General features: G+C 40.6%; 2 protein-coding genes across 2 annotated transcripts; one reads left to right on the top strand and one right to left on the bottom strand.

Annotated features, from left to right (window-relative positions):
• Positions 1-372: 372 nt before the first annotated feature.
• Positions 373-4,380, bottom strand: LOC106150490 (medium-chain acyl-CoA ligase ACSF2, mitochondrial). Its single transcript, XM_013523340.2, has 3 exons — positions 4,146-4,380; positions 3,066-3,260; positions 373-2,060 (listed from the first exon to the last, which is right to left on the bottom strand). Exons 1-3 carry the CDS (start codon positions 4,162-4,164, stop codon positions 547-549), a joined length of 1,728 nt encoding a protein of 575 aa, XP_013378794.2. The 5' UTR covers positions 4,165-4,380; the 3' UTR covers positions 373-546.
• A 2,711-nt stretch (positions 4,381-7,091) lies between these two features.
• Positions 7,092-12,692, top strand: LOC106150486 (medium-chain acyl-CoA ligase ACSF2, mitochondrial). The gene is made up of 3 exons (XM_013523337.2): positions 7,092-7,256; positions 8,869-9,063; positions 9,250-12,692. The coding sequence occupies exons 1-3, from the start codon at positions 7,238-7,240 to the stop codon at positions 10,767-10,769; spliced, it is 1,734 nt and encodes a 577-aa protein (XP_013378791.2). The 5' UTR covers positions 7,092-7,237; the 3' UTR covers positions 10,770-12,692.
• The last annotated feature ends 1,446 nt before the right edge of the window (positions 12,693-14,138 follow it).

Here is a 14,138-nt window from a genome sequence, read left to right as displayed (position 1 = left end):
CATATGTATATATTATTATATATATATATTTATTTAACTGGATATATATATATATATATTTAACTGGATATATATATATATATCCAGTTAAATGTTGACAAAACATGGCGAGTACCAGCACCTTTTTAAGATCAATCTTTTAGAAAGAGGAAGTATATTATTGCTGTTAGCATGTCCTATGCTTTACATTTGTACACCCCATTATTCAATGTTTAAAAATGCGTCCACCGATTGCAGCAGATGAGCACTCCCATTTAATGAAATGGTTCTTCTGTACCATATCCCGAGCCAGGGAACAACCCAGACTTGTAAAAATGGAATTGTTGCTTAAAAAGCCAATTCAAAATATTACGAACTCAATTTCTTACTTAGTTTCTGCTATTGTTTTATTTGCTTTCGTACAAGAACGTAAAATAACCAGAAAATCGCCATCTCTGACATTTGTACTTTCACTAATGAAACCTTTGTTTATAAGACTGCATGAAATATCTTAAACGTATACCAGCACATCATTTTCAGAAGTGAAAATATGTTAAATAGCGTCCCTTAATTAAGACCCAATATTTTGGCGGCCTCTGCCGCTAACTCTCGACGGTTCAGCTTTCCGGTAGTTGTCTTTGGAAAGTCTTTGAAAGATAGGAAATATCGAGGTGCAAGCGTTAGACCATCTGGACCGGGTAAAAAGATTTCTCCACACCACAACTCTATTTCTTGCAAATCAGCCTCTTCAGATGTATCCCCTGCATTCAGTTTGATGCAAGCGCACAACTCCTCGTACAGCCTCTCATCCGGGACGCCCACAACAAATACTTCGCTGACCTTTGAATGTCGAACAAGGACGTTTTCTATCTCTGCCGGTTGGATGAGAACCGTGGCCCTTTTAATGGAATCCGCCACCCTCCCCACGGGCCTGATGTGACCCTGCTCGTCCATCACCATCATATCCCCGGTTTTAAACCAACGGAGAGGGGTGAAAGCCCGAGCAGTTGCCTCAGGGTTGTCCAGGTAACCCGTGACGTGCATAGCGCTCCTCAGCCACAGTTCCCCCATGACGCCGCGGGCAACAATACGGTCGTCTTCACCCACAATCTTGGCTTCAAAATCGGGAGCGAGCTCGAGATAACCAAACCCAGGGTCGTTTATGGTGTCAGTCGTTCTCGTCTGAGTGCTCACTGACGTGTTTTCTGAAGAACCATAGCCTTGGAGCAATTGCATCTGTGGATGTTTCTTTAAAAAGTTTTCTACCATCTCTTTCATAATGGGTTGTCCCCCGGTGAATGCGTATTTCAAGTTCGACAGGTCAAAGTCCTGGGCGACGTCACAGTGAATGAAGTCATGCATCATGTAAGGCATCGCAAGAAAATGGGTGCACCTTTCGTCCTGTAGGATCTTCATGACGAGTTGTGTGTCTGCCTTCTTCACCGATATCTCCGGGTCCATGGAGACGAGTGTGATTCCCACCACGGAGACAGGAAGCACGCCAAGCAGCAGTCCACCAACCCAGGAAAATGGTCGTTCGTTAAGGTATCGGGACTCGGTGTTGATCAGACATCTTTCTCCGACACAGAGGGCCCGCAGAATGGATTGGAAATGGTTTGCAGAGACCACCTTCGGCTCGCCAGTTGTACCCGATGTCAAGGTGCCTACCATTGGATCTTCCATCTGGACCTGCGCCTGCGCAGCACGAACTGCTGACTCATCACTCTCAGAAAGATATTGGGGATCGCTGCCAAGCAGGGCGCGGTACTGGGAAGTCTTTGGTCCACCATCGAAGTCAACACAGACAATGAGTCGAACATTTCTATCCGGTTCCATTCTCTGGCACGCATTAACTACACTTCGTCCGTAACTCTCCTTCCCCTCATATGTCTGGACAATGATTGCCGCACACTTGTACTTCGATGCCATTAGTGAAACCTCTTCAGGAGAGGCCCCATATTTCATGAACAGCGCAAAGACGCCAATTCTTGCACATGCCATTTGAATGACGAGAAATTCGCAGCTGTTAGGAACCAAGATCAAGGCACGGTCGAAGCGAGATAGTTTTAATTGAAGAAGACCTGGAAATAAGGTTGAATTGATCAAATGTTTGTCTTTGTCAATTTAAGACAAATGCATGCATTACACAAGGTGTTTGTATATTTACTGATAACTTCAGGAGCGGGTTTATCACCAATGGCTGAGCTAAGGAGGACGGAGCAAAATGAAAAGCTCCCCCCCCCCTTCATAGGCACTACTATATCCCTTTACACTGAACTTACCATCCTTGGAATGCCTTATCAGGGTCATAAATCTAACTTACTTATTTTGATCAAACTTGAAGGAAAGTAATGAACACCAAAATATTACACTTATATGCCTTATATGTGGTTTCTTAGAAAACTTCATTTCTCAAAGACATATAAAACGTAAAATGGAGCATTGTACCTTTAATAAGATTCCTATATTTCGTTTCAGATGTCAAGTTACAACATGCAATAAACAGCAGAGATGAATCAAATATCATAATATCCAGATTCAGCTATATGTTACCCCTTGTAACCGTTATCATTTCATTTCTCAGATCCTGAAAATATTTTACAATGTAGCTGCTTTGAATGAAAATAAACATTTAAAGGGATAATAACTCTTCGTTTGGGCAAAAAAAAAAAAAAAAAAAAAAAAAGAATTTTCCTGGAGTAAACAACAATTTTCCCATACTTACCAATGGTTAATGAATCCATTTTTACATTCAAAGCCAGTCTCTGTTTTTTCTAAAAAGTTTGGTTTTTTTTGTTAAAATCTCTTAAGAGATTTTAACAGTGTATAGCCATCAGTGGAGGTCACGTGGTCTAAAGACAAGCTCAGATGTCAGAATAATAGCTATAACTGCCGTTTTTGTGATAAAACAGAATATATTATATTTCTATGAGTTATTCACAATGTTTTAATTGTGAAATATGGATCTCATACGAAGAGTTATTATCCCTTTAAAGAACAGATGATTTGAATGCGAGGAAAGACAAAAATAAAGCAGGTTTACTAAACTATATAAGTACTCAATGTCGAATACCCCAGCAACAAACCTGCGGCCACTTTCATGGACTGTATGTGGTATTGGCGGAAGGTGAGACGGCGTCGATTTCCGGAATGTGTGTACATCACTAAAGCGTCGCCATCCGGGTTGACTTTTATCCGTTTCTCAAGATGATCCGGCAAAATACTACAATCGTAGATCCTGTTGGACGGTCTGTGGATGTAACTCAGCTTGGGTTGTGAATCTATAACATTTATAAAAAAGGACTGTTAAATTAAAGCCACCTAGTATTTCCCTGTTTATTTGTTTTTTTTTTTGTGCGGTGGCTTCTGCTTATAACTAATATCATCCGACACAATAAATCCAATAATTCCGCTCGAAATTTGTACTTCTCATTGTTCATAATCGTTCAGAAAAGGTCAATACAGAGAGTGTCATTTGTACTCGGCATGTACCTTTACCAGTAGTTATACGGTATTTTCGAGCTATAACTCTATAAAGTAATTTTTGGTAAGATCACGAGGACGCCATGAAATTAACTGTTGATTGTATTCTTCATGCTGAAATCGAGTGTATGGAGACTCTGGCTGTTAACCCAGCTATTGCTGGAGCATGATTATATGACTTCAAATTATAAGATACTGTTGAATTCAACTAGCTCCATCACAAAAAGAATATGGCTATGTTGGAAAGAACGGGCAAAATGGAACTAAATACAATATGATATGGCAAACAGAAACAAAAAGATAACGCAAATACAATGTGAACAATGTGATATCGCAAAGCTAATAACAATATAACAGATTTATAAATAATAGACCAGGCATTTATCTTATAACGGAAAGGAGGGGGATGCATTATTTGAATTTAATTCGGTAGCATTTCTCTTTTATTCTCAATTCTAACATTCTTTAATGTAAATCCATCTGAAGGGAATGACGTTGTTTTTAGACTCCTATAAAGCTACGTGTACTGTCCGCAATATTTTGCTTTATAATTGACTCTATCCAGCAAATACTCTGACATGCCTAGCCTTTAAATGTGCCCTTTTAGGCCAATCCGTAACCAAAAGAAATGATTAAATTTTACACCACAAAAGTGTATTGACATCAAAATTGTATGTATATACCTTTGCCGGCGCTGGTCATCGTGTATGTCTTCCAGAAAGCTGGAGTGTAGCACGGTGTGTATGTGGAAGTGGATGTCAGCGGCCAGGTAAGATAATCTTATCACCTCCAGAACTGTGTCAGCACCTTCCACAGCGGCCGGGGTTCTCTCCACTTAAGATCATGATATCTACATTAATACTAGTTACACAAAGTCAAACTGCTTCTTACGCAAGTTCTTTAACCTTGAGTGGCAGCACTAGTTGAACCTGGTTAAACAAAACTCGTTGAATTTAACTATACATTTCATTGATAATTGTAAGGTATATGCAAATATACCTTACAATTATCATTTTATTAGGAAAATAATCAGCAAACTCAGTAAACTGTTTGAGACAAGAACAAAATAACTGAAAATGAATGGATGGTTATATATCCATAGATGTCTGTCATATTATGGACGTTAACAATATACCGTATCATGATGATTAATTAGCATAGCTCTGTGAAAGAGAGTCTATTTGATCCGTAGTGAAATGTAGAACGTCAGAACGACCTTACTAGATAAAATGTTATAGATATTCGTTGAAGTCGAGGTCGTTATCTCTAATCCTGGCGTTTTGACACCATCAACATCTGCTCTTCTCTTACACAGATCAACTTACGTTACCCGGTACTTGGACATGTTTACCAGCTAGCACATACGTTGAACTCTAAGACTGGGTTCCCATACCTAGATCGATCTAACAAGGTCTATCCATCTCCAAGGGGTTTCTCGCTAAACTGCTTTCAGCTTAAGCGGCTTAGATGTCCCTAAGGGACCATTCCCAGATCCTTTCGTACTAACTGTGGATCGATCTATCTCCCAGGGGATTCTCGCTAAATTGCAATCAACTTAAGCGGCTTAGATGTCCTTCACGCCTACTGAAGCTGTTAGGGGGTAAATAATCATTGTTTAGCCTCTTCAGTAGGCGTGCCAGACATCCAAGCAAATTAATGAAAGCAAATTAGCGAGAATCCCCTGGGAGATGGATCGATCCTTTTAGATCGATCTAAGTATGGGAACCCGGTCTAATCTGGTCCTCGACAGAATGTGACCCCCGGGTCTTGAATTGGTAGAGCTGGGTCCCGGCCCGTTCTTGTCGCAAGATCTGTTTGACCCCCAAAATACACCATTTTGAAGTTTTGGTTTCAAAGTTAATTACCAGTAGTTTAGCAACCTAAGCCGGTTTTGACCGTGTACTGGTACCGTGCGACATGCTGTGAGTAGGGTGCTACAGCATTCTACAACATGGTGTATTGTATGAATAAAGGACACATCACAGAGAAGGCTTATTTCGAATATCCTACTCATAATTCCTTGTTGGGGTTCTCTGTATGTCTTCACGCTTAGCCAGGCACTTAAGTATGGAATACTTCGATGAGACCTAGCTAGCTAGCGTAAATGAACTAATACCAACTGCACTCTGGAATTTGTTTGTTTAGAAGCTCATGTAAATTAAAAGAGCTGAATTGAATAGGATATGGACGTAAAGACATCAGACAACCATCCAAATTTTACTCTGAAACGTAATACAATTGTTTGTTTTTAAGTGTAGGGTTACCATAAAAATTAATGCAAAAAAAGAATAAAATTAAAAAATAACGGTCGTAATGCTTCAGCATGGATAGAGAATGAAACACGGATTCTCTTTTGAAATAAGATTCACAAGACAATAAAATCTGGGAGAAACAAACCCGTTTTGTTACGAGGGGTAGAAATCCAGCCGCTCCGCCATGATCACGTCGACAGTAACCGCAGTGACGACCTCTTCCTCGCCACCTGAGCCAGGTGACGGCCGCTAGCATTCGGTGAAGTGTTACCAGTACCTTGTGAATTATTAAAATTTGTGTTCGTGAGAAGTTCGAAGCTTTCCTCATTTTAAGAAAGATTTTATATACATTAAGTTTATTCAACGAGAACACATTATTTGCAGACAAACTTTTAAAAATAATTTTCTACTTGGAAAAAAATACTTGTAAATTTCTTGCAAACACGCTCATCTTGCCAGGGACCACTGTCTGGTGACCTGATTTGTCAGTCATAGATTAATGGTATGATATTAAACTCCCGCATTGGAAGTTGAACTCTTATAGTCTTTGATTCAGTGCATACGTAGCCTAAGATAATATTCACAACTCGGAAGTTCAAACATTATTCTTTGTTTCAATCGTGCACGTGGTAATATCCTTTAGGTATACCTGTTGGTACCATATGGGTCCCAAGTCTGTCTGTTTCCTGGAGGCGGGACTGGTCACGTGTTGAACTGAGAGCAAACAACCACCCAGTATCACTCTGATATAATTCACTGACATTTGAATTCATGGAGTTGTGCATGGAAACCTGACGAATACGAGAACAAGGAGAGGGTGTCTTAACCAGAGCTGAAAAGTGACCTTGGTTGTATCTTTAACTATTATAACTTGGAGTCGTACGATGCTTTCTCTTGTGCAGAGTTTGTATGACGTAGCTAGAACTTGGAATTCTGCTGCAGTTCAAGGCTCGCGTTGTCCTCAACGATGCTGATGTCTGGTCTCATATGTTGCTTTGAACGGTGCAGTTGAATGAACTGTTCTTTTAGTAATCCCATTCCCTTTCATCTGCGCTCTATACAACACGTCCACAAATATTACCAAACTCTACCATGGCCTAGAAGACCGAGGCATCACCACCCTCTATAGTCCAGTCTCTCATCATTAGTCCAATATGAAATGAATCTATAATTAAAATCTCAAGCAAAATTTCATGTAACTAAAATGGGCCATTGAATGGGCCACATCTTATCTATGTGTTTTCACTTCATGAATATTTTTCATTCTCCGGCTTGGGGTCTGGTTTGGTAGTGCATTTTGAATGCCGTTATTTCAACGATAACGAGGTCACAAATTCACGTACGCATATCGCTAAGACTAGGGTACAAGTGGGCAGACTGTTCCGGTTACTGACATCCTGGCAGTTCATAAACTTGACTTATCTTATTTGCTTAACCACATTATTCCCCTGTATTCCGTCTGGTGTAGCATGTGAACACCTTGCTGTTGCACACTGATAGGGCCTGCCACACTAGCCACCGAGATGGAGGACATGAAACAAGGTTAGCTTTCTTTTTTTTACGTTTAAATAACACTTCAAAGATTTACATATTGAAGGAAATATTACTTGTTGAACGATCACCAATTTGAACTCTGCTGCCAGAAACACTGATGCACAAAACTTGTCCCCTTAGTTTTGTCGGCGGGACATGACCCTGTCATACATACACGTACTGCCATATGTTTTTTTTATTTTCAACAAGCACGTGTATTTTTTTCTTAGAGACTTTTTACAAGAAGAGTCAAACTGCGTTTTTGTTCTGAGCTTGGCAGTTCTACCCAGGCATTGTACACCCAAACCCAATATAGAGGTGCATTTCACATGTTGAAGTGTCAAAAAATAAAAATGAATGAATTCAAAATTGTATTCAATATTTCAAAACATGTATGTATATAGAACAAAAATCCACGACTGTCTCAACTGAAATTCAATTTTTAATTTTTACCATATCTTTAACATTAAGCAAAGAGCACTATTTGGTAACGTATGTTCCAAAAAACGTACGGTAACGTATGTTCTTGCCACTTATTTTTCGTTTTTATGCCGCGTTCCGATATGTTTTTTAGTGGTTAAGTCATGGTTAATTAGACATGACGTAAGGACGTTTTTATGAATATTTAAACTGTATCTCAAGGGGCTTTGCGTCATGGCTTATACTAGGTAACGTATGTTCCCTAGAAAAATTGTCAAAATGTTTCATTTTGTTCAAGTACTTGTGTGCAAGAGATACAATGTTTTCTTTTGCTGACCGAACAATATATTGTGGTTCCATGATAGTTTGACATTTCTGATATAATCTTTGGATCATGAAGGGAAACATGTTTATTCAATGCTTATTTTACTGTCGGTAGGGCGAATATTCTGTGACAAGCAAACTTACGTCGCTCAAAAACAATTAACTGGTCTATACAGAAGATTATTATAATTTTTAGCAACGTTATACTTGTAGGAGATAAATCAATGCACAAAACCAGTGATGACTGAATTTTCAAAGTGAGTAGAACGTTTCACAGTTGGACGTTTTGTATTTGTGACAGTAACGTATGTTCCTTTTTGGGGTTAAACGATGAATTATTTTTAATTATTCATGGTTCCAGGAGAGTGAAACTTTTATACAAGCTTCTTCAGGTGGGACCCTAAAATAATCAAACACAGTTAGCAATCTGTGCAGTAAATATTTTTAATAACATGCTTGTGACATCAATTGCACCTCTATATTGGGTTTGGGTGTGCAGCGGGTTAATGGAGAGCGCTGCGTTCTGGTGTAAACTGCTGCTGGTCATTTCCGGCTGTACTGTAAGATGTTGGCCGATGCCAGCATATTGAATACGTTCCCGAAAATGAGTCTAATGCGCTCTTTTGTCTTCCCCGTAGAAATGTGAGATCTTATCCCAGTAAATTACAAACGATTGCTGCTCGATAAATCAATAGATTTCATAGATAGTGGACCGTAACGTCGTTTGACACTTGTTATAAAGCCTCCATTAATAAAGAAATAAAAAAGCATCAATTCAATTTCCTTTCCAGAAATTTTGATGGCAGTACATCAGCGTGTTTGCATGCGCGCGCACACACACACACATATATATATATATATATATACCTTTTTTCAGACTTGCCAGAGCCCCTGAGTTACACATTTCACCCGTCAAGTCGAGAATACCAGAGTCACATTCTCCCTCAATATCTCGACCGAGGGGTCAAAGTTCACCCGGAAAGAGAGGCTGCTGTCATCTATAAATCGGACGGAGAAAGAACTCGGCTCACCTTTAAGCAATACCAAAGCCAGTCTATCAAACTGGCGGCAGGTATGTAAACCACCTTCATGATACTAACCAACACCATGTTATGCACTGTTACAGCCAGCAGAGCGCGCTAATTTAGATTATATTTTAATATTTAAAATTAATAATAATTAAATTTTGAATCTTATTAACATAAAAAACCATTAAAGAAAAAATTCAGAAATAATAAAATCTTTCAAATATCTTTAGGTCTTCTTCGATCCGGTCTCACTCATGGCGACCGTGTATTGCTTGTTGCACCAAACAGCCTGGAGTTCATTGTCATTCAAATGGCCTGCGCAAGAATCGGTGTGTTTCTTCTTCTGCTTAAATTTGGGGCGTCATCAGAAGAGGTTTTACAAGAGCTGACGTATTACAAATGCCAAGCAATCATGGTTCAGTCCTGTGAGAGCAGGCCGGGGTACGCCCAGGGTGTGGTGAAAGCACTTCAGCAGAAAGACCAGGGGCAAGGCGTCGAGAGCGTCCTTGCAGTCTGCGTTTCTTTTGGCGGTGGTCAAAACACCATCTCTTATGATGCTGTCATGGGACCGAACCCCAACCACATATCGGCGGAGGAAAAAGATGCAGTTGCAACAGCTCAGTCACGTGTTCAAATGGAGGATCTGCTCCTTGGAATGATGACATCCGGCAGCACAGGGAGACCCAAGGCGGTGACAATGACCCACTTTCAATTTATTCAAGCCACTTTTACTGCTGCTGAGATAACTCGACTCGAAGATGGATCCCGGCTTCTTAACGAACGGCCATTTACTTGGGCAGGGGGTGTTGGTTTTGGTATTAACTTCATGGCGGTCACCGGAATAACGCTTGTTTCCATGGATCCAGAGATATCGGTTAAAAAAGCGGACACAGATTTAGTCAAGAAGATACTACAGGATGAAAGGTGCACCCATCTTCTTGCCATGCCTTATATGATGTATGACTTCATTTCCAGTAAAGATTTTCATAGCTACGATTTGTCACACTTGAAGTACGCGATAACGGGAGGCCAGCCAATACTACAGGAGTCAGCCGTGTCGTTTGTGGAAAAAAACCCGTCTTTGACGCTCGTACAGGTCTTCGGCTCTGCAGAATTCATTCTTACCTTCCGGCAAATGACCAACAGCAGCAACGTCAAAAGACCGGACTTCGGTTTCCTCACAATATGCAGCGGTGTTGAAGCCAAAGTGGTGGACGACAATGACCGGCTTGTGCCGAAAGGAACCGTAGGAGAGCTGTGTGTTCGTGGACCAAGCGTGTTCAGCGGCTACCTGGACAACCCCGAAGCTACAGCGCGCGCCCTAACCCCTCTCCGCTGGTACAAAACTGGTGATATGATGGTCATGAACGATCAGGGACAGGTGCGTTTTGTCGGGAGGAAGTCGGATATCATCAAAAGGGCCACTGTAAAGGTTCAGCCCGCAGAAGTCGAGGAGGTACTTGTGCGGCATCCAAAGATCGTCCAAGCGTATGTTGTAGGAGTACCGGATGCCCGGTTCTATGAGGAACTCTGCGCATGCGTCCAGTTCCATGATGACGCCAATCCTGTGGAGGAGCAGCTCCAGGAGTTAGAGACGTGGTGCGGGGAGTCCTTTCTGCCAGGTCCAGATGGCCTTACACTGGCACCGCGATACTTTCTTGCTTTCCAAAATTTCCCAAGAACAGGTAACGGCAAAATCAACCGCCGAGAATTGAGAGCAATGGCTGTTAAAAGATTGGAGTTAAGTTAGATGTTTTAACGTCTGAATGTCGCGCTTCAACTTTCCTTTTTTCGAACTTTTGGAATCACAGATGAGACATTTTTCTTGAAGGCGAACTGAAACACTCCAGAAAGACCTTTTTGTGAACAACATTAAAAATTTCCTTTTCATGACAGTCACTTAACAAAAAAAGTGTATAGACGACTATATTTTGAGTTTTATTTAAACTCATTTCGAGTCTCGACAAAAAATTTTCCAATTAAGGAAAACCTACAATTTTAGTTGAAACTTGATTAAAAGTTGGCAATAGTTCATAGGCTTATTTTACAAACCGGACCAAAATTAAGTTTATGCATAAAATATATCAAACTCTTCTCAGATATAGGCTGACGGCCATATCAACATGCCCCGTTACTAGCACTTTCAACTGAAGCTTGAGTTACACTTACGTCTGACTTGCAGTGATTGTGATAATGGCGGAAACTGTTGTTGGTGTTTTTCCCTTCCAACTAAAGCCTCGGTCACAACCGGACGCACGATTTTCAGGATCGTGCGTCCCCTGCGATTTTTAGGTGTTGCAGAGGCCGTGGAGGTCGTAGAGGTAGAGGAAAGTCTGCCTTGCGAGTCGCAAGGGCCACTTGAGATGACCTTTCAGGCAGGGATTGCAAGGAGCGATGGTCGTGGAAATTGTACTCATTTCTTGAGTTTGTCTTGCTTCCTGTGTACGTGGTACAAACTCACCACTTACGAAGGGAATGCAACGCACGGCGAAAGTAGTGCCCTTTTGCGTCAGTTTTGCTTAACACTTGCCTCACACGTTTGTGATGACGTACTGACGGCGTACGTCAGTTTTGCTTCCTGTTCTCCCCTTCTTTTTTCTTCCTCCTCCCTTTTTTCTACTATGTAAGCTTCTTTCTCTTGCCTTTTGGAGGCATTTTAGAAACTAAATAGAGCAAAAATTTGAAAATTTTGAAAATTGTTGTACACGTTACACTTGCTCCTTCATTGCTTGCGACATGCGGCTTGCACAACGCGCGTCTCTCTTGCTAACTCCGTGCGAGGGAGCAAGTTAAGCTTGCGGCCTCGCTGTTCGCAGGATATTCGTAGAATCTTTTGGACATGTCCAACATCCTCCATACGTGCTTAGGGGCTGTCTGCGAACTCGAAATTGCGTTAGAAGGCCTTGCGTGGGACGTGAGATTCTGCGCAAAATTTGGACGCAAACAGCCCGTAAGAGCCCGTACGGCCGGTTGTGACCGAGGCTTAAGGTGGTTTCAGGAGGCATAACAATAGTAGCCTAAAGATTCACTAGTAAAGATTCGAAGATGCAAAAACTTGAAAAAATGATTTTGTTTATGTTTTATTCTGAACACATGGGTGAAGAAAATAGAATCAGTTATATTTTATTATATTATATCCATTATAATCACTTTTGTTTTCATTGCATCATTTATATTCAACTTTTCTGAGAGTGTGCTAGGACGTACAGTACTACAGTACATGTATATGTATACGGGTGTGTAGGTCTACAATGTATAAGTGTTTCTATGTGTTCGTGGGTAGGCTATGTTTTATCATAGAAGTAGAAGAGATTTGAAGTTGGCATTCCATTTTCTCTACTTCTATGGTTTTATATAGACATACGTTTATATGAATGCACATGTGTGGATATTGTCAACATGATGTTATTTTAACATTGTAGCGCAAGATAAAATTGGAACATAGGAAGTATTAAATACACACGTCAGATGAAACGTTTGCTCAATAAGAGCTGTTTAGTAGGTGGTTTCCAGGTGATTCCCTATATAAAAGGGAAAGATTAAATAAATGTGTAGGTGTGGAGGTTTCTGATATATTTATTAAAATCCCTTTTTATATATTGGGGTTCGTTGTAAATAATTGAAGATGGCTTGAAATAAAACACGTGCGAGAACTGGGCAAATACGCACAGTATATGTTGTTTGTGTTGTTTTGTGCTGTATGTTTTACAATGTTGTTTATTATTTAGCAGAATAGATATTCCTCTACGTAAACTTAAGGCCATCACTGAGAAATGGCACATACGGCACCCGCACGTAATACAGTTGTATAAACGAACTCGCCGTGGGCACTAGCAATTTACTATGTCGAGAAAATGGCTCAGAAAACCGTCCACGCATCAGACAGCACCCAAAGAAAACATTAATCTAGGCTTAAGTAAGCTGATAGAAAGAAATATATTTAAAAAATGATTACGAGTTCACATTTACAGGAATTCAAGAATTTCATACCGCCTGCAGCTCAACAATCGAATAAAATAGTGTTGCAATGTCCTTTTGTTTAGTGGGCGATTATTGTTTTATTTATATCCAAGCTCCCTGCATTAAAGATACAGGTGTTATTAAAGATACAGGTGTTATACTACACAGTTGGACCGAAGCTCCTTAGAGGTACATGTACATTCAATATGCTCGTCAGCATTTATTACTGGACATGATTTCATTAAGTAGATGTTCACAAACCGAACAAAGAGAGACCGTTCCCGTTCGAATGGGGGACAGATTGCCACAAGAAACTGTTTTTCAAGGTCTTTTGCGAACCTCGGACGGATTATGTGGTATTTACGGCTGAGGTCAGATTAGATCAGGGCCCCGAAACTCGAAAGCATCGCGCATTGCGACCGAGCGCAAGCGTTTCGATTCCATAACTCGCCCAAACTCGCCCCATATAACCTCGAAATAAAAGGTGATGTCGCTATTCGGAATTCGCGATGCTTTCGAGTTACGGAGCTGTGTACTGTGTACGATTTAGAATCCCCAGACTTTCTGCTTGAATTGACCTTGACGCTTGCGCGTGTCGCTCCTAGTGTGGTTAGGGAGATGTAACATCTGTCGGATCTGTAATCGGGGCTGTACTCCCTGATAGCATCAAAATGCTGTTAGACTTGACTCTTACCATGGCTTCTGAATAGGCAGTGGCATGATTTTCCTTGAACAGGTGATAATATGAAAAACATGGAGATCCAAATTATTAATTCAACGTTTATTTTTTAACTTATTATCAACCAGGTTTTTTGTAATGCTTTATTGATGACTTCAGCTGAAGAGCTATTGCCATATAGAAGATTGACCATATTTAGCCAGAGACATTATCTGTGAACATCTAGTGAAAATTCAATCTGTGGCCCTGGTACAGGGAACAGTACCCAGGGCGAAGTGCTCCAGTAACTTGCCTGTCCATTTGGCAGCCTTGGGCAATATTAAATATCCGAGATGGCTGGCAATTTCCATAGAAATATACACCCTTGCATATTAAAAGCACTAGATCTTGGTTGATGGCGCTATTACATCCAAATATGTAAGCCGTGTACACGTACAAGAAATTCATAAAAAGGAATCTCTTTATTGTTTAAAACCATTT

Source organism: Lingula anatina, chromosome 5, assembly GCF_051362555.1.
Source record: "Lingula anatina isolate TDL-2025a chromosome 5, LinAna3.0, whole genome shotgun sequence".
Classification (NCBI taxonomy): domain Eukaryota; kingdom Metazoa; phylum Brachiopoda; class Lingulata; order Lingulida; family Lingulidae; genus Lingula; species Lingula anatina.
This window is presented reverse-complemented; position numbering and strand designations above follow the sequence as displayed.

Excerpts from the sequence above, each read along its gene's own strand:
- LOC106150490 (XM_013523340.2), bottom strand. Across the intron at positions 2,061-3,065 it reads GTCCATGAAAGTGGCCGCAG|GTCTTCTTCAATTAAAACTA; the intron begins GTTTGTTGCTGG and ends CCTTATTTCCAG.
- LOC106150486 (XM_013523337.2), top strand. Across the intron at positions 9,064-9,249 it reads GTCTATCAAACTGGCGGCAG|GTCTTCTTCGATCCGGTCTC; the intron begins GTATGTAAACCA and ends AAATATCTTTAG.